At 40.0% G+C, this 26,767-nt stretch overlaps 2 protein-coding genes across 2 annotated transcripts in view; both read right to left on the minus strand.

Moving 5' to 3' along the window:
• LOC137274483 (uncharacterized) overlaps positions 1 to 11,566 on the minus strand; it is a 57,757-nt gene extending 46,191 nt beyond the window's left edge. The window contains exon 1 of the mRNA XM_067807690.1: positions 11,257 to 11,566. Coding sequence (XP_067663791.1) covers positions 11,257 to 11,566 — 310 coding nt within the window. The remainder of the gene's footprint in view (positions 1 to 11,256) is intronic.
• Positions 10,309 to 26,767, minus strand: part of LOC137273928 (uncharacterized) — a 52,333-nt gene continuing 35,874 nt past the window's right edge. The window contains exons 3-8 of the mRNA XM_067806836.1: positions 22,897 to 22,954; positions 18,475 to 18,628; positions 17,302 to 17,531; positions 16,859 to 16,924; positions 15,097 to 15,336; positions 10,309 to 13,064 (exon numbers count right to left, since the gene is read on the minus strand). Coding sequence (XP_067662937.1) covers positions 12,679 to 13,064; positions 15,097 to 15,336; positions 16,859 to 16,924; positions 17,302 to 17,531; positions 18,475 to 18,628; positions 22,897 to 22,954 — 1,134 coding nt within the window. The 3' untranslated portion in view covers positions 10,309 to 12,678. The remainder of the gene's footprint in view (positions 13,065 to 15,096; positions 15,337 to 16,858; positions 16,925 to 17,301; positions 17,532 to 18,474; positions 18,629 to 22,896; positions 22,955 to 26,767) is intronic.

Below are 26,767 nucleotides of genomic sequence, written 5' to 3' on the forward strand. Positions count from 1 at the left end.
GCTTATAGCAATATTAGTGATCGAGCTTAGTTGTACACCGCTTTTAGCAATATTAGTGATCGAGCTTAGTTGTACACCGCTTTTAGCAATATTAGTGGTCGAGCTTAGTTGTACACCGCTTTTAGCAATATTAGTGGTCGAGCTTAGTTGTACACCGCTTTTAGCAATATTAGTGATCGAGCTTAGTTGTACACCGCTTATAGCAATTTTCCAACAACATCATGGCGGGGCACATTGTACCCATGTAGGTAGTCATCAAAACATTTGTATAGCGGCAGTTCCAGTCCAAAAATTTGGCTCACACGATACTCCTCAAGTTAGATACCCACATGTTCTAGATTCTCTTCTGTTCACTACACTGACATCATTATGCAGGACCAGACCTTTAGTTAGGAGTGTTCTCCGAACTTAATTGTCCCTGAAACACACACTGCAGATCCAACTTTCAGCCCCACTTAACCAAGGCCTGGTAAGTCGATCTATAAAGTTTTGCGACAATAACTTATTTGATAGTAGTTGGTTACAGTCAACACAACTGACTATACAATAGTCGGTCGTCCTGTCACTGAGTGGTGTTGGTGTCGGTCCGGAATAGCGACATTTCAATTTTTAGCATACCCGGTAAAGCCACAGGCCCTCGTGACATTGCGAGGATTGAAGATCGTTTTTAAAAATATAAAAATAATTGAGGTGACTTGAAACGCTACAGAGTACGATAGATCTAGGTATGTGAGAAGTAAAGTAAAGATTAAAAAACCCAAATATTTTGAATAGATCAGTGGGTCAGACAAATTATACAACAGCTTTTAACAAATATAACACATTTACACATGCATGTGAGCTGCGTATGGTTAAAAACAAATAATTTGACTAGATTAGGCAAATGATGCAATATGTTTTTAATGAATATAACCTGTTTACACATGCATGCATGTTGTGCACGGTTTGCATATGTTGTGAATGTAAGTTGTGCGTACTGGGTATGCTCTATGCGTTGTGTTTGTACTTTGCACACAGTTTATGTCACAATATTTTACCTCTGATTAATTATTTTGCCTCTGTTTTTTTTATCTCTGCTTCATTAATCAATTCTAAACAAAGAAATATATGGTCAGTTGATCAAATGTAAAGGAACACTATGGATTCTGATAGTCTACTTTAGCTTATCTAGTTGTCCGCTTGCCTTATGTTCAACATTGTCTGAATCATAATGTCACAGTGTATATTAAAGGTATTCTATGCATTTGATTTACCAAATCACTCTACAAAAAACACAATGAACACGATTTGCAGTGAATTTATTAATCATATATCAAATACATCAATTCAAATGTATGCTGTATCAATAGTTTTGCTTTATTCATATTAACTAAAAGATAACTCTGTATCATGCACATTCTTTTGTCTAGGATGTTGTAGCTCAAAAAGAAGGGAAGCCGCAGTTACAAACCATACTGACCAAAAATATGGCCGGTTAAGCCTCGATGTATATTCTGCCTGATTAATTTGAAATATCGCTTTCCGGGCCCATAATAGCGGTGTTAGCTATCACTGGTAATGACGGTTATTTGAGCGCCGCTGTGCTAATCAGCTTGTGTAGTTCGCCGTGATTTGTCAGTCAGTGATCCCTGTCCCTGATGACTGGTGAGAGCTTACACAGTTGCTTCGTTAATCAGCTTGACTGGTTTGTGAATAAGTGCATTGTCACGTTATTGGAACTGTGATCTGTAGTGTGGAATCCTAGACGGGATATTGTCGCGTTGTCGCATGCCCAAGCAAAAAAAGACAAAATTAACCGAAATGTGACAGTGCGACATTTAGGCCATTTCTTGCATATGTTTCTATTCATCGAAAGGACGACATGCGACAATTTTCAAGGTCAAAACATGTCGTGTTGGTCGCCCCATCTAAGATGTGTTAAAAAGGTCTAAATACTCGACAACACGACTGTGCGACCATGTCCCTTTTGAATTCCATACTTTAGCTAATGCCTGCTGCTAACAAAAAGACGTTCACCTCGTTCAGTGGTACTTCTTTATTCTTATTTAAATACACATTGCATCTACCCATGTACGCAATACATCTATAGTTAAGATAGAGGTAAAATGTTCTAAAGCAAGATCTCTGTCCTTAACATTCCATAAATGAATCCAAAACATTTAAGTTTGTTTTCAAATGGCTACCCATTATTACTCTTGAGAATGATTTTCCGGGTGATTTTCCCCCCAAACACCAGGTATGTACATTCTTCTGTTCATCGTGACGTCAAGTATAAAATATATATTTTATAATTAAGTATATTAAATACAAGAAACACAAACAGAGTCATATAGACAAAAAACTGACTGAAGACATTTTTTCATATTATTTTTTCGAAAGGCAAAGACATTGACAAGAATGGATCTCGCTGGTGTTGACCGGAAATGTGCCGATTTTGTCGAGGGTGGTGACAGTAAATCGTGGTTGAGCTTACTTCGAAATGTCGGGCAACATTTTGGACGGACACTCCATCTTCCAAACGTCCGATAGCTTGGTTTCTTTTGAGTTAAACGTGGCATTGTTGAACAAGGAGGGACAGTCCCAACTTCCGTGCAGTCTTATACCCACCAGTGGTGGTGACAATACAGGCAAATACCATTTCTTGAGACTTTATAAGTTGTTCACTGGTCCCTCGCGGTTTGTTTGACAATATAAACAAACCTCGAGGGTTCATGAGCCCATGGACCCCGAGGGACCATTGAACAACGTATTTATATTACCCTACACCTGAATTTTAATTTTGAAGTGTTTGAAGCACTTCTGTTGAATGCGCGGCGAATCGCCATTTTGCAGACGACACAAGGTAAACAGATTTAGAGTTATCTCAATTCCATCGATTTTCAATCGCAAAACATCGGTAATTTCCGTGCTTCGTGCGTTATTCGAGATAAAAAATGTACTACCATGAAGCACCAGAAGAGTTCGGAATTCACAGCGGTGTACATTGGAAATAATACATCACCTGTAAGCGGGGTACATTGAAAATATTAGAATAGCGCTTAGCCAATCAGAAAGCGACATTCATGTGTGAGGTAAGATAGGTGTGCCTGATACCCACATGCTCATTGGTCTGGTGCCTTACTGGCGATTCCTTCCGTAGTGTGTTTTCAGGCCTTCCAAAATAAAGTCAAAATTATTGATATCACAATCATGCTTTATTATGCCAAAAACTCATATAAATTTAGGTTTCCGAGTTTGTTTCCCGTTTCGATGAAAAAACTTGCGTGAGTATATTTTGTTCGAGATACGCCTTTCTTGATACCTGGTTTGTAGTCTTGGGAGGGGTGTTTGATTCTAAATCAATGTTCAGATATATCACAGCACTCACTTTCACATAACGCTTTACACCAAAGTTTAGCTTGCAATATGAATCCTCATAAAGGTTTTGTTGGGTCACTTGATGAAACTTGCCATGTCGTTCACCAAACTTTTGGGTTTAACAGCTGACAATGATTGTTGGGATAAAATAAACATTCAATATTTTGACACTGTTCAACACAATCGACCAGACCTGACAACTCTCCCACCCCTCCTCTCTTAGAAGCACTTACCCAACTTCTTCTATTGTAATATATTGTATAAAATATATGAATACTCACGTTTCGTGCAAATTGTATGACTTTCTTGTGATGCCGGCACTACTTTTTTCCATGATAGTCTTGTGCTTTTCAGATGTCCATTCAACCTTTTTTCAATGTAACGAAGTTCCTCTTCAGGGCGGCTACTCTCAAGCGATGGCGTCGTATGTACAGACCACTGCCACGATACTCGTTATGGCCTGTATACCCAATGATCACGCTTATTATTCTGCAAGTCAATGGAATCATCACCCTACGTCGTCGTCAATTCCCACTTTCTATTTATCTTAAATCGCACTTCAAGATCTATCTGTTTCATACTGCCCTCCAAGACTGACGTTTCATCTCCACTATTTTCTGTCCTGTGGACGTGCCTAGAGCGTGACTAATGGACTGATGAGCATTATAAATTGACTATAATTATTAATGTTACCCTTAATTACGTCACGGTCACCGACGTTGCAATGAAAAGTTGTGTCTCTGAATACATCTAGCACAATTGCAGGTTGTCCAAAACCTTTCTGTGTTTCCATCTCCCTGGGATAAACGTTCTGCTTTCTTGTGTTGCAATCATAGCATTTTAATTGATAGTTAGCTTCTGTATGACATGGAATCTGTTGCAGCGATTTCAGGAAACCGGTTATTCTCAGGGATTAACGCAACAACTGATAATGTCCTCATTATTATCATGTTACCATTAACAATGACACAGGAACCTATCCACACCTAAATTCAGCTAACTATCTGCATAAAGCGACCCTCAAGAAACGCATAAACGCAAAAAAAAAAAAAAAATGGCAACATTGACTCATTCTGTAGTGCTGCTAGCTATGGCCTTATGATATTAAGAACCGCCATAACTAAGATTCCGGCACACAGTCTTCCAGACATCGCACAATGTCGGTATCTGGTGAGTGAGTGAGTTACGTTTCTCGCCGCTTTTAGCAATATTCCTGGAACATCACGATCAGAAACCAGAAATAGGATTCACCCATGTGGGAAATAGTATCCGACTCGTCGGCGGGACGAGTGAACGTTTAACCATTTGGGTACAACATCGCTTCCGGTATCTGATGTGGTGTATCACCAGCATCTTCAGTACCATGCTTGGCAATCATCCTCACAGACTGTCAGAAGTTGAATTTGACGTTGAGGCATTGCGTTACATTCTGGATGAGGGCCTGTTCCATCATACGAAGCATTTGTACTGGTCTATCTCTCAAGCGTATTGTTTGACCCATTATGTTAAAAAAAGCTTTGTGGAATTGAGATCAGGACTCCGGGCGTACGTGCGGCGGCCTCGTCACGTAAGCAATCTGCATCGATACGTGCACTTTGTGGTCAAGCATTGTCGTCCCTGAAGACTGAAATTGTCTATGTTGGCCATCGAAATGGACTCAAACAACCTTAGGATGTAAGATGTACCGTTGAACATTTAGATTTTGTCAGATCTTCACAAGGTCAAGTTTGAAGGTATGTGAGAGGCACCCACACCAGCAATGAACCTTCGCCAAATGGTACTTGTTCCAGGGTATTCAGTGTTACATGTACAGAGCCTCTGCGGCATTAGTCATGAACAAGCCAATCTGCATTCGTCCGACCACATGCCCCTTCCTTATGGCGTCAAATTCCAGTTACGTCAAGCTGGGCACAAAACTAGTTAGCTATGCTGCTTTGTACTCCGTGGACAACAGCGGGGATATCGGCCTGTCTCTTTGCCACATATGTCATATTTGGGATTTCACTTTCTTAGTAATCATAGCTTTCGGCCATGGGAGCCATGCCAATTTACACTTATCAGAAGGGTACTCAAAAAAGTACGCAGTCTAGACTACCAGTTGTCCGACTTTCATTTTTGTGGAAGTCGCGGTGGCTTAGCGGGCTGGGCGGCTGACTTTGTGTGCTGGCGATTAGGTCCCTGACTCTGAGGGTGCGGGCTCGAATCCCGGATGGGACTCAACCAAAAAAGTACTAGAATTTGTACCTTACTAAGAAAGTGAAATCCCAAATATGACATATGTTGCATTTGACCACTTTCTAAATAGCATCATGTAATCATGTCTCTTTGCCCGACGGATGAAGTTTGACTCTGAGACAGTATGCATACTTCTCGTGGTCGACCTTCATGCCGACTGTCCTTAACGATATTGATTTGCGGATGGTTGCTGTCAAATCGACTTATGGATAACTAAACATCTCTTGCAATCACCCTCAATGACAATGTGAACAGAAACACCCACATGGTGGTGAAAAAAACAGGTGCTGCGATACTTTATCCACGTGTATATTTTGTGGCCAACACTCATCTTTCTATGCCCTAGTACCAAAAACCATCACAGAAATTAGGCACTTTACGAAGTGTATGAGTCGCCTCACTTTGAGTCATTAGTGTTGTGTGTAATTAGTGTAGTGTTTATGCTGGAAATGTGTCCTTATAGCATTCATCAATACACAACTTAATTATGAAATGTTGCGCTAGACAGGTAGTTCTGTTGTCGTTAGTTAGTTGGTTTCCTAAGGTAATGTGAGATGGATGACGATTCTGGCTGATTAGAAATGGTATGGATATGCGAAGGAAGCTTTACACATTAATACAACCCGACAACCTACACCAATGATTGTTTAGATTTTCTGTAAAGCAAGGAGTCATCTTTTCATTCAGTCGATGAGTCAATGTCAGAATATGCCCTAACCATGGATATATAATGGATTCAGTAGCGTCACCCATATCCATCCACTTGTACCGTTGCACACAAATAATTGGACTGTGTTGGCCTAGATTAAGTGCAAGGCGACGAAATAATGCATTATCTTGTAATTCTCTCAGTATGGCTTGAAAAGCTCAGTTTATTCCAGGTGCAACATGCGCGATAGTTTAAATGTTTCCTGGCCATAGTTTGCGTATCGATAAATAATAATTGATAGAATATACTACCGGACTAGACGATCATCGATTTGTTTGCTAGAATACCTGTACGTTGATTGGCAATTTCACGCTCAACCTGAGTGTGTGAAGGACTGACAATGTATCAGTTGCAGCTCCATGCATGGCTGCCGACGAGGACAAAGGACTGGCTTCCAACATTGTACGAACGACAGGTCACAGTGACAACAGTTGGAGATCGAATCCTAAATATTTACTACAGGGATGAAAACAATGTGTTTAGTATACAACGTGTCCGTACTGGGTTTTGCCATCATCAGGTGAATGACAGGGATGGTGTGTGTGTGTGTGTGTGTGTGTGTGTGTGTGTGTGTGTGTGTGTGCGTGTGTGCGCGCGCGCGCGCGCGTGTGTGGACAGACAGGTGAACGAGCGGAATGACAGGCAGGTAATATATATATAATATATATATACAAACAAACATCGATCATACATACATATACCAATGGGAGCGCGCACTCATGCACTCACGCACACACACACGCACGCACACACACACACACACACACACACACACACACACACACACACACACACACACACGCACATACAAACACCTAACCTACAAACCTAGACATGACAAACCAAAATATAACAATCAGTTATTTAAACATACACTAAACTGAAATTAAACCAGTTTGTCCTGAGGACCTAGTGGTAACGGGGCAATTTGGCAGATCATCTCCTTAACGGGGATGGTGGTGGTTAACGCTCATAAATTTCAAGGCGGATGGAAGTACCATGTAAAGAGATTTTTTAATGACAAATTTATAGTTTATAGAATGTCAACATCGGCAAGCCTAGGATATTTGTAACTGTATCAACTCGTGTTATCAAAAGTATTCAATCATGATACAATCACACACAACAATGTCGTTGTAAGGCTTGAATGTAATTTGTTGTTTCGGGATGGATTTGAGCAGAAAACAACTTCCAGTAACTGTTATATTTAGTCATGTCATTTCGTTGTGATTCCTTACGCTTTGTTAGGAGCGGTGGGGTAGCCTAGTGGTTAAGGTTGTCGCCCGTCCCGCTAAAAACCAGGTCTCTATTTCCCACATGGGCACAATGTGTGAAGCCCATTGCTGTGTACACCGTTGTGGACGTAACAGCGGCGTAAAACTATACTACACTTATGTTTCTTAACTCACCACTTAATGAGATTGCTTACACATTTCTTCAGAATTGTCTGGTATGTATTATACATCTGCTTATGATAATATTATGCAGCATATATTTAATATTATCTATTTATCGATCACCAAGCGTACGTACAAAAGAACCGCATATTTATTACACGAACGAACTATTGGTTCTTTGAGGTAACAATCGTCAATAGTCCTTTATGATAATGGTTTTGTCGAACTAAAACATGTATATTTAATATCACTTTTTAATTGTTTAATACAATATGCTGATGGTAATAAAGGTATACACAAGTCAATTTGGGATATTGATCATACGTCTAATGTGACATCACCATGGAAACAAGTAAATAATTCATGAGGTTTTAGAAGCTTGATGACAATCGATATGGAAGAGACGAAGAAACTCACCTGAGCATGGCAATGAGATTCAGTACAAGACGTTTGTACAAGAGGATGTCGTTATTGGAGAGATCATTAGAGAGAGACTTTTTTTACGCAAAAAGAAGAAAGTATTTTTAGAATTAATAGAAATAGGCTTTAATTGTTCATGTAATTATTGTTGTTATGGGGTTCCAAAGTAGTAATTGTTACCACTGGATCCGATTCGTAACAGATATCGGGAGGTGGGGTAGCCTTGGGGTCCAAGCAGTCGCTAGTCACACCGAAGACCTGGGTTCGATACCTCACATGGGTACAGTGTGTGAAGTCCATTTCTCGCCACGTGCCGTGGCACTGCTGGAATACTGCTGAAAGCGACTTAAAACTAAACGCACTCACTCGTAACACTTAGCTTCTCAAACAGCTGGTAATCGTATGTATTGTTAAGGGCCGAATCTTGATAATTTGTCCTTAGGTGTAACCACCAGAAAATCGTTCAGTGGACATATTGATATGGTTGTCAATTAACTGGGAAGAAATACTGTCATAGAAAAACATGACCTCTCTCCCAGAGAATGAAATTGTGGGTTATTGCAGTCTGTCTGACGTCGGTGGCACGTGTGATGGATCAGGGTGTATGCATATATTAAGTAGTGCATGCTCAAAACGCTACAAATTTGTTTAGTAGGAACATCCTTTCCTGAAAAGAAATGTTTCGCTGAAAAGCAGTTGGCAGTAATGAGTTCAATAGGAGGATCATTCCTCGACAGAGGGTCGTCTAAAGACCATGTAGAAATAGGTTTTTAATTTATGAAGTAAAACTACCAGCTGCTGTGTGTCCTTTGACCGTAGATCCCAGTTTGGTTTGTAGGACTGGATCAGCTTGCATAGATGCATTGGTGCCTATCCATACAAACGCTGGGAGGTTGGACACAAGACTTTGAAATCTATCCTGTATTTCTCTGGCAGACAATGTAGCTCCATCAGAATTGGTGTACTGTGGGGTATCTTTGATATTCTCAAATTATAAATGCATATTTATGTGATAATTTGAAATGACAATGCACAGCAAACGTTTCTTAGGTTTGTAGAATTTTTATGCTATTTTTGTTTCCCCAGTCAACCAGAGTGTCTCTGTCTCAGCGTGGTCAGTCAGAACACGACTCAGTCCTTCAAGAATATCAACAAAATCCCAAACCATTTCGACTATTTCTCAGAAGCTTTAAGTACTAATCAGTTTAAGTTTAACAATTAAGAATGACGACAAACGAATTTCTTCACAAATAGCTGTTTGTTTCGAGTGTGTTTTTATGAAACTTAAAATTGTCCTTCACGCAAACAGCTGATGTAAAAATTCTTTTCATGCATGCAGGTTTATTCATGAATGCAATCCGAATCATTCCCGTGAGATGTTCGTGTTGCAATGTGTCCCTAATATCACTAGGTTCTTTGTAATAGGCCCTGTGGAACTATTAATGAGAGTGTTGGCTATATAACAAAGGGCAAATCAATTTTCTCAGACCTTTCTTTGCACTTGGCTCATGTCGTTCTTACTTCTCCACAGAGGTACCTAGTGATTATCAGTATTTGACCTGTAATCACGGACGGATCGATATAGGACTCGATCCATTGGCAGAATTAATAAATTGGTGGTCGCAGTCGATGGTAGATTGGACGTTGTTCATTATATCCATCACTGTCTTCCGTCAGAGAGCTAGAATATTGCTCACTGTATCAACCACTGGGTTCCGTCACTACTCGATCACAGGCCACCACCATATGGCTTGGATATTGCTGATAACGCTGTATCCTGTTTTCTTGACAAAAAAGAACTCAGTAAAACATGGCGTCTATTTCAAAGACGTCGTTGCAACTATACACAGTCTAAGCAAGCACAGTGTTCGCTCGTTACGCCGAAGACCCTTTGTTCGATCTCATACATGGCCACAATGCGTGAAGCCTATTCTGATGTCCACAGCCGTGGTATTGTTTGAATATTGCTAAACGCGGCGGAAAACCATACTCATTCACTCACATAGGCACAGCATCACTGCTTTACAGAGTCTAACAAAGCCTAGTAGATGGGCGCGTCAGCTAATCTAAAGTATACGCAGTGTAACGTAAAATACTGAGGTTAAGATTATTTAAACTGCAATAAGACTACGCGCACATGCATTTTTCCTTTATTATGCCAGAGAATAAATATGACGACACAACACATTCTGTATATATGTGATTCTTTTTATTGTACTCTCAGAATTTAAAAACAATTTAAAATTCAGTATGGCATTTCTAGTCTTTAACATACTGCTTGGTGTGATTAGCATCTAAATCAGTCTGAAATTACTATGCACTGCAATTCCATATGTATTACAGTACATATTGTGTGCCAAAGAGAATTTTGTCACTTCAGTTTTATTTCAGACCACCCCATACTATATCGTCATGGTAGCAATGATAAAGTTAATACAATACTACATCGTTCGTGCTGAAGATAACGGTAACACAGTAAACAGGTAACAATCAGCCGACGTCAAAAAATACAATAATCTTCGTTATATAATACACACGGCTTATGTACAAGCAACAGAGGAACAACTGAATATGGTTGACCATTTAGCATGAACACCTGGTGTCGTCACTGATTTTCATTGATCCATTCATAGAATGTTTACCGTCAGTCTGTTTCGGCGAATAATCGAAACCGGCTTTTCTCTTACTATGAAGCAGAAGTATATAAGTGAACATGTTTGAATATATAAAAGCAGAGTTTGAAGAACAAATAATCTAATTGGTTCAGTTTGAAGAACAAACAATCTAATTGGTTCAGAGAAGCAGTAAATCTGATACTCCTGATCCTCAACCAGCTCACCATTCCGAACAATTTGAACTTGCTCCGACACTACACTCCCCGATACTTCCCTATGCCCTCCACCTGTCCACCCGTCTACCCGAATATTACATCTACCTCCATAACCGCACCTTCAGAACTCATTGCTTCCCACTAGTCTTTCTCTGTACCCGATAAACTAAAGCATAAATAACATACAAAAGTTTTCATTGTTACTGGAAGCAAAATAAAAATGTAAAGACCTAAATGTATTCCTATATGCAGCAGTATAAACGAAGACCTATATGCATATCCTGAGGCAATACTTGACAATCCCTTACAAGCTCTGCGTGCAGAGCCAACACGTTGCTGTAGCAACATGACGTAGCCAACACGTGGCTGTGGCAACAAGACGTAGCCAACACGTTGCTGTAGCAACATGACGTAGCCAACACGTTGCTGTAGCAACATGACGTAGCCAACACGTGGCTGTGGCAACATGACGTAGCCAACACGTTGCTGTAGCAACATGACGTAGCCAACACGTTGCTGTAGCAACATGACATAGCTAACACGTTGCTGTGGCAACATGACGTAGCCAACACGTTGCTGCAGCAACATGACGTAGCCAACACGTTGCTGTGGCAACATTACGCTGCCAGCTCCAAAACCTGACCTCTGTACACCCGTTTCAAGAGGTCACTGATATATATATATAAACAATTTAGAATTCAGTATATATCTGATGTATCACACTGAATAGTTTACTTGAGATGGGTTTTCGCATAACTAGCATATTTATAAACAACATGTAAAACTTCACATCGAGACCAAAAAGGGTGTAATAATTAACACACGTGTTCAGTGCACCCTGCCGTCACCACGGTCAGTTATGACTTAAGCCGGGTTTCGTCGTGAAGACCCGGTGTCATCGCTGATTTCCATTCACATAATTATCACAGTTTCCTTAACACCATACGAAATTGATTTCTGAGGATATTCTGTTGCAATAACGTGCTATAATATTCAGTGGAATTTGGTTGTGACTCTACTAGGTTTCGAGGGGTTTCTCTAGGATTAAAAACGCGAGCAGCGGATCCTGGAACAGGCAAAGGAAGAAACAACTTACGGCGCCTAAAATCGATGAAAATATATTAATGATCTACTCGACATTAAACTAAATATATTTCATACAGCATGTGCAACCGACAGGCCAAGCTTTATAACTGTTCGAATCCACATAAAAACCAAAAAAATTAAAACGTGAGCGCATGTGCACTCATATTGATTTGTTCGCAAAGCATTCTATTTACTATGTACAACCCGTAAATCCACCTTACCGCATAATTAATGGACATGTAGGCCTTGACTGCCTTGGCATTCTATATACACATTTCAAAACAGCAATAACAAAATACATGAATATGCTTATCAACTATCAATGTTTATATCACATCCTGCGTATCAGATAATATAAACTGCACACTTCTTATATATTTGTAAAAGAAATAAAACAGCAGTTCCAAAGAAGGTTGAGACTGAGATCCAACATGAGATTATGCTTCTTCGTCAATGCCTATCCTACAGTGATAACGACTGCCATTAAAATGGAAATCTGTTCATAATGAAGTCAGTTTTTCTTATTTTCCAAGTCTGTATTAACAAAAAGAAAAATTAGAAAAAAGAGAACTCGAAGAAAACAGAGGAGGAAGTTGCACGCAGTCTCTACCTACATTGGTCATATAGTACATTTAGTGTGCCATTCACGCGTAGCTCTGTTTTGGACCTCCTTGAAGATTAACTTGGAGAGTAGTAGGGGGAGGTAAATCCTTTCCGCTGCCCGTGGCGCACTGTAGATTGTACATCATAATTTTGAAATCACGTAGCATTGAGGTACAGTCCAGTAGCACTAGTCCTCCAAGAGTGACCGTGATCATTGTTATGCCAAAATACCCCATGGTTTGAGAGGATGGTCGATCGTCTGCCGCGCTGGTCTTCTTCCGGATGGTCGAAGAGAGATTTTTAGTGGGAACGGTCAGTTTCTCCTTTGTCTCCTCCAAGATCTCCACCAGTTGTTCTGGGGTCGGGTTCGATGTTACGTTCCCGCAGATGCATTCTTCTCCGTCTTTACAGTCGGTGAACTTTTCAACTGCGGAAGAGAGTGAGTGAGTCAGTCGGGTTGTACGCCGTTTTAGCTATATTCCAGCAATATCACGGCGGGGGACATCAGAAATTGACTTCACACATTACATGCATGTGGGAAATCGAACCCGGCCAACCGGTGTGACGAACGAACGCTTTAACTATGTCACTATGCTACCCCATCGTTGCGAAAGGTGGAAAAGAGACTTTACATTTCACCTATGGAGACCTACGTAGACAGTGTCTGCGTGCACTTCCTCCAAAGTAAACTTTATCTTATTGTCCCCCTTCATCACCACCCAGACTATATCCAGCCTCTGGAACCGGCAAAGGTCAACACACGGAGGAACACGTAGATTTTGAACAAATCTTTCGAAACTGTATAAATTCGCTGGGAAAGACTCCTTGTACGAGTTACACTTGCAGTATAATTTTGATGAATGATGAAAGACTTTACGAAACAAACAGTAATCAAATAAATAAAATCATCTCTGAAAGTACCATTTGCCTTGTCCAATATCACGTTACGACAATCGGGAGACAACCACAATGGCACACGAAGCGTTTCCAATTAAAGTGTGACTGCGCTCGCCACATACACATGAAGCATGGGCAATATAGTTGGTACACAAACTTTTAACCAATGTTGATTAAGGCACATACAGTAAGCCACGATGTGAGTAATATGTAGCTAACAGATCATCCGTTTCTTTCCGACATAGCAGGATACCATCTCTAATTTTGCACATGGGGATATGTTTACGTCACCCAGAAACCGGAATATATTGACTTATTTTGAAAACAAATTCTGAAACTTTAATGATACTAACTGCACAAATATACATACACAGACTTAACAACATATATACAACAAACAAGTATACATAAAAGTTTCCCACAAGAGAACATTTCGAAATGCCAGTTGAAACCATTTGGGCATGTCAGAGTAGCTTTAGAGATGCAATGTGAAGGGCATACGTTGCCATTAGCAACACATGTATCCTGACAAAATGACAATATGATTGAGGGACCGACCAAAGGACAATTTTGGTGTTTTGAGATTGTTTAGAAAAAAAATAAAACACAGGAATTGCTTGAAAAAGATTTTTTCAAGTAGTATTCCACAAGACAGATTATTTGCAAGTTTTCCGAGAATAAGCTTGAAGATGTATCTTGAAGATGTATTCATGTAGTTACATTGATGTCATTGCTCTCTTTCCAGGGGTACGGGGGTGTTGTGAATTAAAAGAAAATAATATTCATAAATGATCATGTTCAATGAGGCACCAATTTACTTGATACAATGAACATTAGTACAACAGCGAGTAATTTCTAAAGTGGTTGTATTTCACTGTATTTCATATTATGCCTGGTACTGCTTAAGTTAAGTTATTTCCCTTTAAAACAAGGTTCTAAATGTAATGTAATACTGGAGCTATTTCCCTTTATTTCCCTTCCCAAAATTTCAATGTTGTACAGAAGAGGATTATGACCCTTTGTAACACAAAAGCAATGTCTGCTCAGTCCTTATGTCCTCCTATAGCATAACGTTGTAGGTCTACAGAGGGGAGCTGAGTCCCGTTAGAATATAATCTGAAAGATGTACGGAAAAGAGTTGTGTTCCTTTGGAATATAACTTGATGGATGTACAGAGGAGTGCTGTGTTCCTTTAGAATACACCCCAAACATCTATCGAGGACAGTTACGTGTATGGCCTTCCAGAGATTAACCTTTACTTTGTACAAGGAGAGTTGTCTCCCTTTTAAACAATAATTCAATGTCTACAGAAAATAACCATGAGGGTGTCCAGGGGAGAGTAGTGTCCCCCTGGGGTATAACCTTTAAGGTCTACATAGGACAGGTGTTTCCCTTCAGAATATAACCTGATAAGTATACAGGGAAAGTTGTCTCGCTTTAGAACTGCTTGAACGTCAACATAGTAGTGTTAGCCGTGTGCATGCTGCGAGTTGTGGCCCTTTAGGACATGACCTTGAAGGTGTACTGAGGCCCCGGCTTAATCTCTCCTCCTCCCACTATACCTTCGACACAATACTTGGTGTAAAGATTGACGTTGGAGCCGTCTTGGATGTTGATGAGGACGGGTTTGCCTTCACTGATGACGAGCGTGCAGCTGGTAGCGCCGGAGTTACTGTCATACTGGTACAACCAACACTGCTTGTTGCTGCTTTCGGGGTAGCCTTCACACGAAACCTTGCAATCGTCCAAGGTCGTGTTGGAGATTAAGAGATACGGAAGGCTTGTGGCGGACGCTGGGTTAGCTGGAAGAACGGTAAAATCATCTGATTACTCACCAACTTCATCAATGTCTGTATCTTCTGATCAATATGACGTGATCAAGATAATCAGTTCGACCCATGGCTCTTAAGAAGTACCATATTGATAGAGTGAGTCGACTAATAAACTGTTTTGGATGGGTTCATGTCACTGGACTCATTCTACCATGCATGAGGTCGGTACTGATGGGTCAGTGAGAGCGTATCTAAGTTATTCCTACTGTTTGACAAGTATTAGATGAGCCAGCGCAGGGAACGCGTTTGTGACAAGTAATCTGGACGAATATACTTCGTAGATTGGCGATTACGCACGTGCAATACTTGCTGTCAGTGGCGTGAAATCAATACCGCTACTGTTTAACACGTGTCTCGTAGAGCGATTTAGTTCAGCAAGACACAACCACGACACGATTAGCGCAAGGAAATTGAACTTTTCAGTATTTAGACGACAGCCTGTTTCCTTCTTGTTTCAAATGGAATATAAGCATTTGTCACGTAGTGGCTCATCTAATGCTCAAGCAGTACATTCTCTATTTCTGTACTGGAGACCAGATGCCAGTACTACACGTAAATACGGCTATAATGTTTGATTGGTACAAGCGCGTTTCCGTTTTAAAAGTGCATAGTGTAAAAACTTAGCAATATTCTGAAGAAACTGTATATTTTCCTTTGACATCAGTAAACATGATTTGTAAAATATGGGACAGGACGTAAATTAGATGGTATGTAATACCTCCTTACATCTTCATATTACGGACAGATGAGGACATGATATTCATCTACTGTAGTATACAACATATGTCATATTTGGGATTTCACTTTCTTAGTAAAGTACAAATTCTAGTACTTTTTTCGGTTGAGTCCCATCCGGGATTCGAACCCGCACCCTCAGAGTCAGGCACCTAATCGCCAGCACACAAAGTCAGCCACCTAGCCCGCTCAGCCACCGCGACTTCCTGAGCGGGCTAGGCGGCTGACTTTGTGTGCTGGCGATTAGGTGCCTGACTCTGAGGGTGCGGGTTCGAATCCCGGATGGGACTCAACCGAAAAAAGTACTAGAATTTGTACTTTACTAAGAAAGTGAAATCCCAAATATGACATATGTTGCATTTGACCACTTTCTAAATGGCATCGTGTAATCATACTGTAGTATAGCTGTTACATATTTTGCAGGATTGGTTCTCAGTAGAATGACATATTCTTACAAATACACTAAATAATAACCACGTGGACACGATGATGACGATGCTTTTAACATCCTTACCTTTAAAACTACTGGTTAATTTTCACTCATAAAATGTTTTTAATCAAACACGAGTTCGTTTCTTGTGTATTTCAGGTACCTGTTCCCTAACCTGCTGGGACGTCCATGCCCCACGAGATAGACGGAATTTTACATGATACACACGCGCCGATGATGCATATTTGAATGATAATAACGACATTGCACAAAATTAAAATATTTTGAGTTCATAACATGTATAAGAAATAACAAAATGGCACTTACCCACAATAGGCAACGTTGATTCGTTCAGCATTTTCCTCTCGTGAGTTTTGAAGTCACATTTAGTTGCTAGACAGGCAAAAAATGCAAATCAAATCCCGTCAAATCGAAACGATATTAATTACAATATTAATTCAACACCAGCTAAATTTTCAATCATTTTCTATTTGTGACAGAATATTGTATGTTTGACGATTTGCACTCCGGTTTAACAGCTTTACATTAGTTTCAGCAATATTGCAGCAATACCACAGCTGAGCAAACCAGAAATGCCTTCAACATATTGTATCCATGTTTAGAAAAGTGCTCAGGGTACGGAGCAAATATTTAACCAATATCCTTTCCCTACCCGTGAAATAGGTATGAAGTGGAATAATCTTAATAGGTCAAATGACACGACCATATTTAGTTGCTACTTTTCAAAGATTAATGACATTTGTATTTACAGTCAAGTTGGCAGATGAAAGGCGAGGGCACATCACATGCTTGGGGGACGTAGAAGGGTTCCTTGACATTCCACTGTACGCAGTCCCAGGTGATATTGTCCTTGAATTCAGGCCGAAGAGGGAAGGCGGCGGTCATGTTCAAATCCAGAGCATTGCCATTTAGCCATTTCCAGTCCTTAGTTGGTTCTCTCTTCAGCCCGATCCAGAAGTACTTGTCGTCCAAGAAGATGCTTAAATGTCAAACACAATACGAATGTGTAAGGTAACGCATTGCGGGGTGCCGATTGAAGGGGAGGGTAACGATAATTCATTGGTATTGGTATTGCAAGTATTAGGTAGTTCCTGTCGGTCTTGCTGATTGTTCCAGTCAGTCCGGTGGGTATATGGTAGTTCCAGTTTGCCTGGTGGGTATTACATAGTTCCTGTCGGTCTAGTGAGTATTTAGAACACTTCCAGTCAGTCTGGAGGGTATTTGGTAGTTCCTGTCGGTCTGGTGAGTATTTGGTAGTTGCTGTCTGTCTGGTGGGTACAATGTAGTTCATGTCTGTCTGGTAGGAATTCGGTAGTTCGTGTCTGCCTCATGGGTATTTGGTAGTGCCAGTCTGTCTGGAGGGTTTTTGGTAGTTCTTGCCTGTCTGGTGGGTAATTTGGCGGTTCCTGTCTGCCTGATGTGTATTTGGTAGTTATGACTGTCTGGTGGGTATTTGGTAGATCATGTCAGACTGAGGGGTATTTGATCGTAAATGTCAGTCTGGAGGGTGTTTGGTAGTTCCTGTCTGTCTAGGGGGTATTTGGTAGTTCCATCAGGCCATGTTCTCAAAGATTCATTACAAATGAATTATCATATTCTACATGTTACAAAATGTTTGTTTCCGTAGAGAGCAGTATATCTTCTTGTTTTATGTCTAGTTTAAATAAACACCTATAGAAGGTTAAATTTGCCGAGTGTCATTCAGAAGCACTAAATTCAAAGGGTTTGTTTGGACAGGCTATCAGGTAAGCTTTGGTGGCTTTGTGTGCAAGTGAATGATATTTCACGCCACATCCCTGACTGAATCATGTGCATCTTGGTGGCATATATATGTCCGATTCAAGAAAGATCTACTCTTTTAAATTCCCTGTACATAGTTGTATACATCACGGAAAAACGAGTTTATTGTCATGCCAACGTACCTGCTCATGCCGTAGAGGAGCTCCCAGTCGTCAATGTCGATGTCCCCAGTCAAGTGCCCATTCTGCTCTTCACATTTGGCGACTGCGTTTGACCAGTTCGCAATGCGTTGATCTCCAACATAATAGAGGTACTTCACCGCACTTGTGGCCCCATCTGGGAAAACATAGACGTCAATGGAAGACGGAAAGGTCCGCATGGTTTCCTGGACCAAATCCAGTTCATAGCGATTTCATGCAAAGAGGCAGGCATCTGTGTCCTTGTTTTCACAACAAAACAATGAGCGAGCGAGTAAGTGAGTGAGTGAAGTTTTACGCCGCACTCAGCAATATTCCAGCTATATGGTGGAGGTGTGTAAATGATTGACTATTCAGTGATCAACAGCATGAGCATCAATCTGCGCAACTGGGAACCGATGACATGAGTCAACCAAGTCAGTGACCCTGACCACCCGATCCCGTTGGTAGCCTCTTACGACAAGCATGGGTTACCGAACAACACTATTCTAACCCAGATCGGCACGGGTACAGTAAAACAAAGTATGTTAGCCGTAAACCAACAGCACAACAACGCTCGTCAGTGGATGCTTTAGTGGCTTCATGCTCTTGCTATCATTAGTTTTGCTATAAATATAAATTACACATATCAGAAGGATACACTTTGTCTAAGTAAATTTTATCTAAGCTAGCGTCCAAAAGAAATGCAACCAAATATTTTTCTGGTCTAAACAAAACATGTGCAAAATGTTGTAACATTAAATGCCTGATTGTGAAAAAAACAAAAACAAAAACGACGCAGCTCGTGATCTAATATCTCATGCATGACATCAGGTACATTATCCAGTATTCGATCACCAATGCAAAAACGCCTTGGAGCTTTTTCAACTCTCTGGGCAGCATCTATTGTTCAGTGTTGGGTGTGGCCACAACTAGCAGTGAAGGCGTCGAACCAAGTAGGTGAGTCTTCTGACGTCTTGATCAGGGATCCGTAGCCATTTCTTGGCAATGGCTGATTGTGGCGTTCCCAAATACGAAGACCCAGCTATTCCTAAAGGTGCTCAGTTGGGGACAGTTCTGGAAGAGCTGGAACTAGCTTTCGTCACTAAAGTTCACTCTTCGCCAGTTTCACTGCTGCCAGTGTGGCACGCCGGTGTTGGCACGTCACAGTCGTGTCCTTGAAAGGTCGATCGGCACAGAGACCATGAATGGTCACACTGTCAGCTGGCTGGGTTTCCAATGCTGTTGGCGCTTGATGACGCCACAGTGACGTATCGGTTCGTCAAATGAAACAGCCGTACATAAGGGTCTTCTTTTCGGGTAATGACCTTCAGTCTAGCACTTATTGGCCTGTCTGCAGTACTGCCAATCTTTCGTAGATGTGTGACAAGTGTTTTGATAGTGGATTTGCAGCATCCCTTGGTCCTAGCCACATGCTCTTGTGTCTGTTCCATATGGAAACTTACCGATTGCTCTCTCCCTCTGCTCTGCTGTTAAGCTAGGCATGTTCCTGGATTTCAGTCGATTAACATGATGTAACAATAAACCTATTTAGCTCTTATACTCTAATTTCATACGGGTAACTTTGTGCACAGTTTCTATTTTTTCCGCGTAAATTTGGTATTTTTCACAAAATACGAAATGCAAATGTTCACTGGGTATAGACATGTAGTGTTCGAGAGAGCTTTTCAAACTGACTGACTTTCATTTTCTGTGGTGCAGTGTCTGAGTGGGCGACATGATGCCTTAATTTGAGAATTCGGGTTCTATTCCCGGATGGGGCTCAAACTATTTCGTACAAGAAGTTTTTCACTGAGAAAGTGTTATCTCAATTACAATGTTAGGCCGACAATGCGTGGGAATTTTTCTAGATGGCTCCGAAATAATTCATTTGGTGATGCACTGTTTATTATACAAAGAGTCATAGCACAATTAATGATAAAGATATGATTGTGCATATGTAACATTATATATATATGGAATACACCAGATTGTGGTTTCAATGACTTTGGTTACAAGTGCCATACCGTTCGCCATGCGTTTTACTGTTATTTCAGACACATGCATTTCTGTGTTCTGTCCGACATCAAGGGAATGACAAACAAAAGAGGATACTGTTAGACCCAGAATACAAATACTTCAGTGAGGTCGCAACACGCATCCACAGTAGAGAGGTATCTATATTCATAATCGTTGAAACAAAGACGTCGATAAGACAAACAACCAGGTAGACGTCAGTCATTAATATGTCAACGATTCACCGTTGAGATACAAAGTTCAAGGCGTTGGTTTTGTCTGTAGGGAAATAGGTATTTCTGTGACGACGGAATTATTCATGACAGTGTTGATAATGAGAGGAGTCATGGTTATCTTCGGCACCACATTTGGATGTTCGAGTGCCAACATGGTGCCAAACGTAGTCAAGAAACAGGACCATGTCCCAAAATAAATATCAAACTTCAGACTCGTAGTGGACAGTGCATATATGATTTTTTCAGATGAAGTGTCAGGGTTATCAGATAATATCTTCTTCTATAACAACGTAGTTCACCATTTCACTCGACAACAGCCCAGAAAGTGGCCAACACATGATGTTTGTCGATATTGTAAACAAAAACGTAAACCAAAGGGATTTACTGTCTGCACTCGTTTACATCGAGAACGAGTACAGCAGTGAAGTGTCATCAGCTAGCCGTTTCAGCTGGTTCCCATGGTAGCATCTGGAGTTGCTCATTTGTGACGTCTTTGTAACTTTACGTCACAATATGATTTGAATTACGTCACCACTGTTAATGACACAACAAAACAGTTGTTTGCGATCTTTCTACGTGTCAATACGCAGCGAACAGTCTTGCAGTTTCCGGGAATCAAATACCATTTGATCATGTTTTTCAACCAATCATATTACAGAACAGAGTAACTTTTTGTTTACAATGTTTGATCAATATGTCGAAGAACGACTGCGGGAATTTCTGTTGTTCTTTGATCATACGGTACACTGTTCACGATGATAAGTATTTTTTCATGATAGAACAAAAGCCTACTAAGTATGGACATGTTAGGAAACTCAATTTGATTACGATAATTGAAAAGGTGAATTTGCTCTACCCTCATGAGTAGTGTAATAAAGTTAGTATGACTAAGATCGGGGACGCTTGCGTTAAGGGGGAAATATACTAAATTTAGTTAAAAATAACTTGTGATGCCAAATTCGATCAGTTTGATTACAATATGTTGCACAATATGGATTGATATACGACTAAAGATGATGGTGTGTGGTCCTATGCATAGAGCCCAGGTTACGATCAGTTGAATGTTGGGCAAGGACAGTCCCTGGATGGGTGACAGTGTCTGACAGCCTACCACCTGTGAGTTTCTAGGACTTTAGCCCTACCCCACAACGAAGCACAACAACATGTAGTCTATCCATACAGAAGCAAATTCGTTATAAAATTGCCTCTGTTCACGCAGCAGAAAATGGGTACTCGGTGAGATATTTCATGGAACAATTAACCAGCTTTAGTTGTACGGGGTGATAATAACCAGTTTAACAAATTTGTGGCGTTTTGACAGGTCCACACCGATTCTTACCAGCCAGTTCACAGAATAATCACACACCTCTAACGTTACATATGGGTTACAGATGAAAATCCGTGAATCCCAACCGAATTGTGCAGTTGTCATGGAAGCTCTATGTCTATCACCGTATAAAGTACTGTTGTGTGAGTCATGACATTCCGTAGACTTGGATTTGAAAGCTGAGCTTGTAGACAGACTGCGGACTGGCTTAGAAGGTGTATTTTTGTTATACAAAGCAATGTCTAGTTAATTATGGATGAAAGACTATTGTGACTGATGTCAGTGCTAAACGTCATCAGCAGAGAATCAGTGTCAGTAACCTGCCAAAACCTATGAACATTTGAACCTACAAGGGAGACCACATATGAACACTTGAAGGGAAGCCATTTCGCATAGCATTGTTTCAGATAGCCAGTCGTCAGTTAAATGGGATTCTCTGATAAAGACAGTCCTTGGGAATATAAATGAGATTCTATGATACAGACAATCCTCGGGAATATACTGTTGTCAGCAGCGAATGCTTAGTATTTTTCAGACTTAGTCTGTCGGGTTTCCATAGTAACACAAGAACGTGTATACAGCTCTATCACAATGAGAAAGTGAGTGACTCAGTGAGTGATTTTAGTTCGTCGCTTCGATCAACATCATATCATTAAGAGCGTCCTAGGTATTATTCAGGAAAAGCCCAAGGCCATATGGATTTCACATAAACAACGCAAGCTGTTAGACTCAAATTTTATCATCGAATCAACACGTTCCTGGCACATCCAAGGGAAGCAACTCTGTACAACGAATTCAATAGACAATAAGACAGCAAGTTATGTCACATCCAAAGAAAGGGAATCTTACCTGTCATGGAAATTGACTCGAAAACGAGGACTACACCAAACACCGATAGGGCCATCATCTGAAACAAGATACAAATATGAATACATAGCTCGTTTTCATGGATAACCACAGTTTTACTTCACTTTTTCCTTCATACGAAGTGTCAGTGCTAAATCCTTCACGAGAAGGATGCCGAGTCAGTGCACAGAGTGAATATCGATAGATAGATAGATAGATAGATAGATAGATAGATAGATAGATAGATAGATAGATACAGACAGACAGACAGACAGACAGATAGATAGATAGCAATGTTGCGTTGCTCTCCTAAAAATACGGAAGAAAGGAGGATAAAGAGAGTTAGAGAGCTGCCACACAGGCTGACTTGATATTAACAGCCATCATGGCTAAACAGTCGATCTAGTTAAACAAACACATGTCTTACCTGAATAATGCAATGCATTTGCTATTAATTAGAGTTTGAAGTGGGCTCGTCTGTCCTTTTATATATTTCCACATTAAAATATTGATTATGGGAGGTTGAATGGAAAATTTAATTTAAATATCTCATCAGTGTAGGATTACTCAGATTGTTATGAGAGGGGATTATAATGAGTTTAATATATAATTCAAATTCACATCATATTATGAAATGAAGGAAAATGCTGACACCCGGTATAATATTTTATAAACCCACGCTATAACACCAAAAGTTAATATTCTATTTGAATATTCAATACCAATTTGATCGTGGAGTTTAGGCTTTCATATATTTTCGCTACCTCATAACGTGTGAATTTTAATTTCACTTGGAATGAAAGTTTCTTTTTATTCTGGCTTGCAACAATTTGAAAATAATTCAGTCTAAGAAAATGTTTAACTCCAATGGGTTTAAATCATTCGGAAAAATAAACAATATATTATATAATTCGTAAAACTTAAAGTGCGAAACCGCTTAAGAATGACACCCGATAGTCGAACATTTCAATACCAAACGTGGCAGTATTTGAGGGGATGCGTTTTCAACACTGACTGACCCCTCTTACATGACACGATAACATAAATTACATTGAATGACCACACTATACAACAGATTACAATAAAATATTAAAACATATTTATACACAGATTTAGAATTATGAATGATGTCAATGTGTAATTCTACCATGAGGCATAAAATGCAACCTAGTGACAAATGTTTAAATGAATGGGAGACCGAAAGTCAGTCGACAACCACCACACACAAAACAAGATTAACTACGCCATCGCCGTTACAAGTGGTCGGTAAAGAGAGTCAAGTTTGAATGCACCCAGGGACAAGTTTTAATGCACCCAGTGATAGTTACCTTAGGCCCCGACGTGAAATATTTTCGAGTTTACTTTTGTCAGCAGTAAGTGAAAACATCGGAACGTTCCATCCAATGACTGTCGCAAGTCTTCATTGAAATACCCAGTTATTTATTCATAAATGAAAACATTCTGACAATGCAAGTTACAACATACAATTCTTGAAACTGAAAAAACCCTGCTAAAACACGTTAAACAGATGATCACAGAAAGTGGCATTGTACAATGGAAACTAAAGTATTCAATGTAAACCCTCCCGCCATCACCTCTCATAATAGTTCGTGTTACATAACACTCAAGAAACTCGATAACCAACAATGGACCGGTAAATGGGATATGTTTTAGTGGCAGTAAAACGCGGAAATTGAAAACGTAAGTAAAAATCCATAAATTCACTGTCATCTTCGGGAACCATGAATTGAACACTTCATGTACAGCAACTAAACCAGGCTATTTTCTCGCCCGTAGAAGACATTGTCCCGGTTAATGTTCACAAGGCGCCAATATGGACACATTAAGTAGGCCTATATGAAGGACATAGATATCTACCGTTATTTGTCTACTATCCTTTCAAATACATTTACACTTTACCATATTGATTGATGGAGGTTTGCTTTCATGTAAATGTTACATTTACAAAATTATTATTAATATTATAAACAATGATATTACCACAATTAATGCCCGTATACATAGTATTACCTATTGGTGAGTGAGTCAGTGAGTTTGATTTTACGATGCCTGTAGCAAAATTCACCCAATATCACGGCGAGGGACACCAGAAATGGCCTTCGCATATTGTACCCATGTGGGGAATCGAACCTGGGTCTTCGGCTTAAAGAACGAACGCTTTCATCACTAGGCTATTCCACTGCATTTTGCATCTATAAATTACAATGTTCTACACATGTATGACAGGTCAGGTGTCATATTTCGTTTTTTGTTTCATAAAGACTAATCGCAGAAACACGTTGTACAAGGTTTATAGCATAAACATTATTTTATGGTCATTTGAGATTGTTCACACATTTGAACTCAAAATGATTAAAATACAAACCACGTAAATAGATATTCAAACACTGATACCTCCACAGTGTCAGTAGTCTGTACAGCAATAATTACGTTGGTAGAGTGAATTCCGATTTACCACTGTGTCAGCACTGCTTCACTGCGGCGTTTTTTGACGTGTGCACGTGATCACTGTTTTCCAGAATTTATATTCCATTTCAAAACAGGGTATTGAAGTATACGAGACAGTTATCGACAATAAATAGGAAATGATGCACATATTGATCAATTGGTTATAATGACCAATGTCACCGACATCAACTCGGCGGTTTATGATCGTGTTACCAAAATTTATCCTTTGTTTCTGACAAATGGCATTCATAAAACATTTAGAACCGGTTTTACCGGCAACCAGGTAGATCACATGATGACAATGCGAAACATGAGCCACAGAGAATAGTCAATTCCAATTATCTGCCTGAACCGATGCCATGAGTAAGAAGAGTTCTGAAAAAACAATGGATCAGTGAACATTGGGGAGTACACGAAGCGTTAAAATAGGGGTATTATGGCTACTCTGAGGATAGCAAAAGCTATTCAAACAATTTACAGAACAAGTCAGAGATATCAGGTATCTAAAGCCACATTGCAATGCTCCTGTTTTACGGCGAAGGGTTGTCTGTTTGGATTCCTTAAAACGATCTCTGTAAGCCTGCTAAAACAGTTCATTAAGTATGCGTGAAGCGGTTTCAATACTCAAATAACATAGAGACAATGCATCAGTATCACACGTGGTACCACTTACAGAAAATGCGATCTGGAGACGAGTAACATATCGTCAATTAACGTAAACGTAAAATTACTTGGAAATTCGTATCCGTTTCCAGTACAACGTATCTCTAAAAGTACGAAATATACAAAGCAATTTGTCTTTACAACATGACTGTATCTCTAAAAGTACTTAAAATTTGAATGTGTTTCTGTTGCGACAAATCTCTAAAAGTGCGTAAGTTCAAAGCCATTTTCATAGGCCACATCTGTAAAATTACTTGGAATTCATATCCGTTACTTTTATGACATGTTTATACACGTAACACTTTTCAGTAGGGAAACATTTTCTGATCACTCACGCCTAATACCTTATTTTTTTGCAACACAAACATTGCTAACGAGAGGAATATTGCTCATTTGTGTTGAAAAGAACTAAGTGGAGCATACAGCTTTTGCGCGGACTCATCGATTGAGATTGGAACTAATTATTCACGGCACAAATGGCAATGAAGATTTGACGTGCCCCATTCACGTTATAGTTTATAGATCTAGATCTTGATATTTTAACGGTTAATAGCTGCTCTAATAGCCCACACGTTGTATTCGTAATGTATCCAATGCGCTTGTGCGTCATTAACAGCTGTATCAATTATGTTCATGGTTTATGATTAAGGACAACGATTTTATATTCAGAGATTATGGGGAGTTAAGGCGGTATATCAAAGGGTGGGTCAAAAAACAAAATCAATGGTCGGAGGGTATTCCG

The sequence above is a fragment of the Haliotis asinina genome, chromosome 2 (assembly GCF_037392515.1).
Source record: "Haliotis asinina isolate JCU_RB_2024 chromosome 2, JCU_Hal_asi_v2, whole genome shotgun sequence".
NCBI classification, from domain to species: Eukaryota; Metazoa; Mollusca; class Gastropoda; order Lepetellida; family Haliotidae; genus Haliotis; species Haliotis asinina.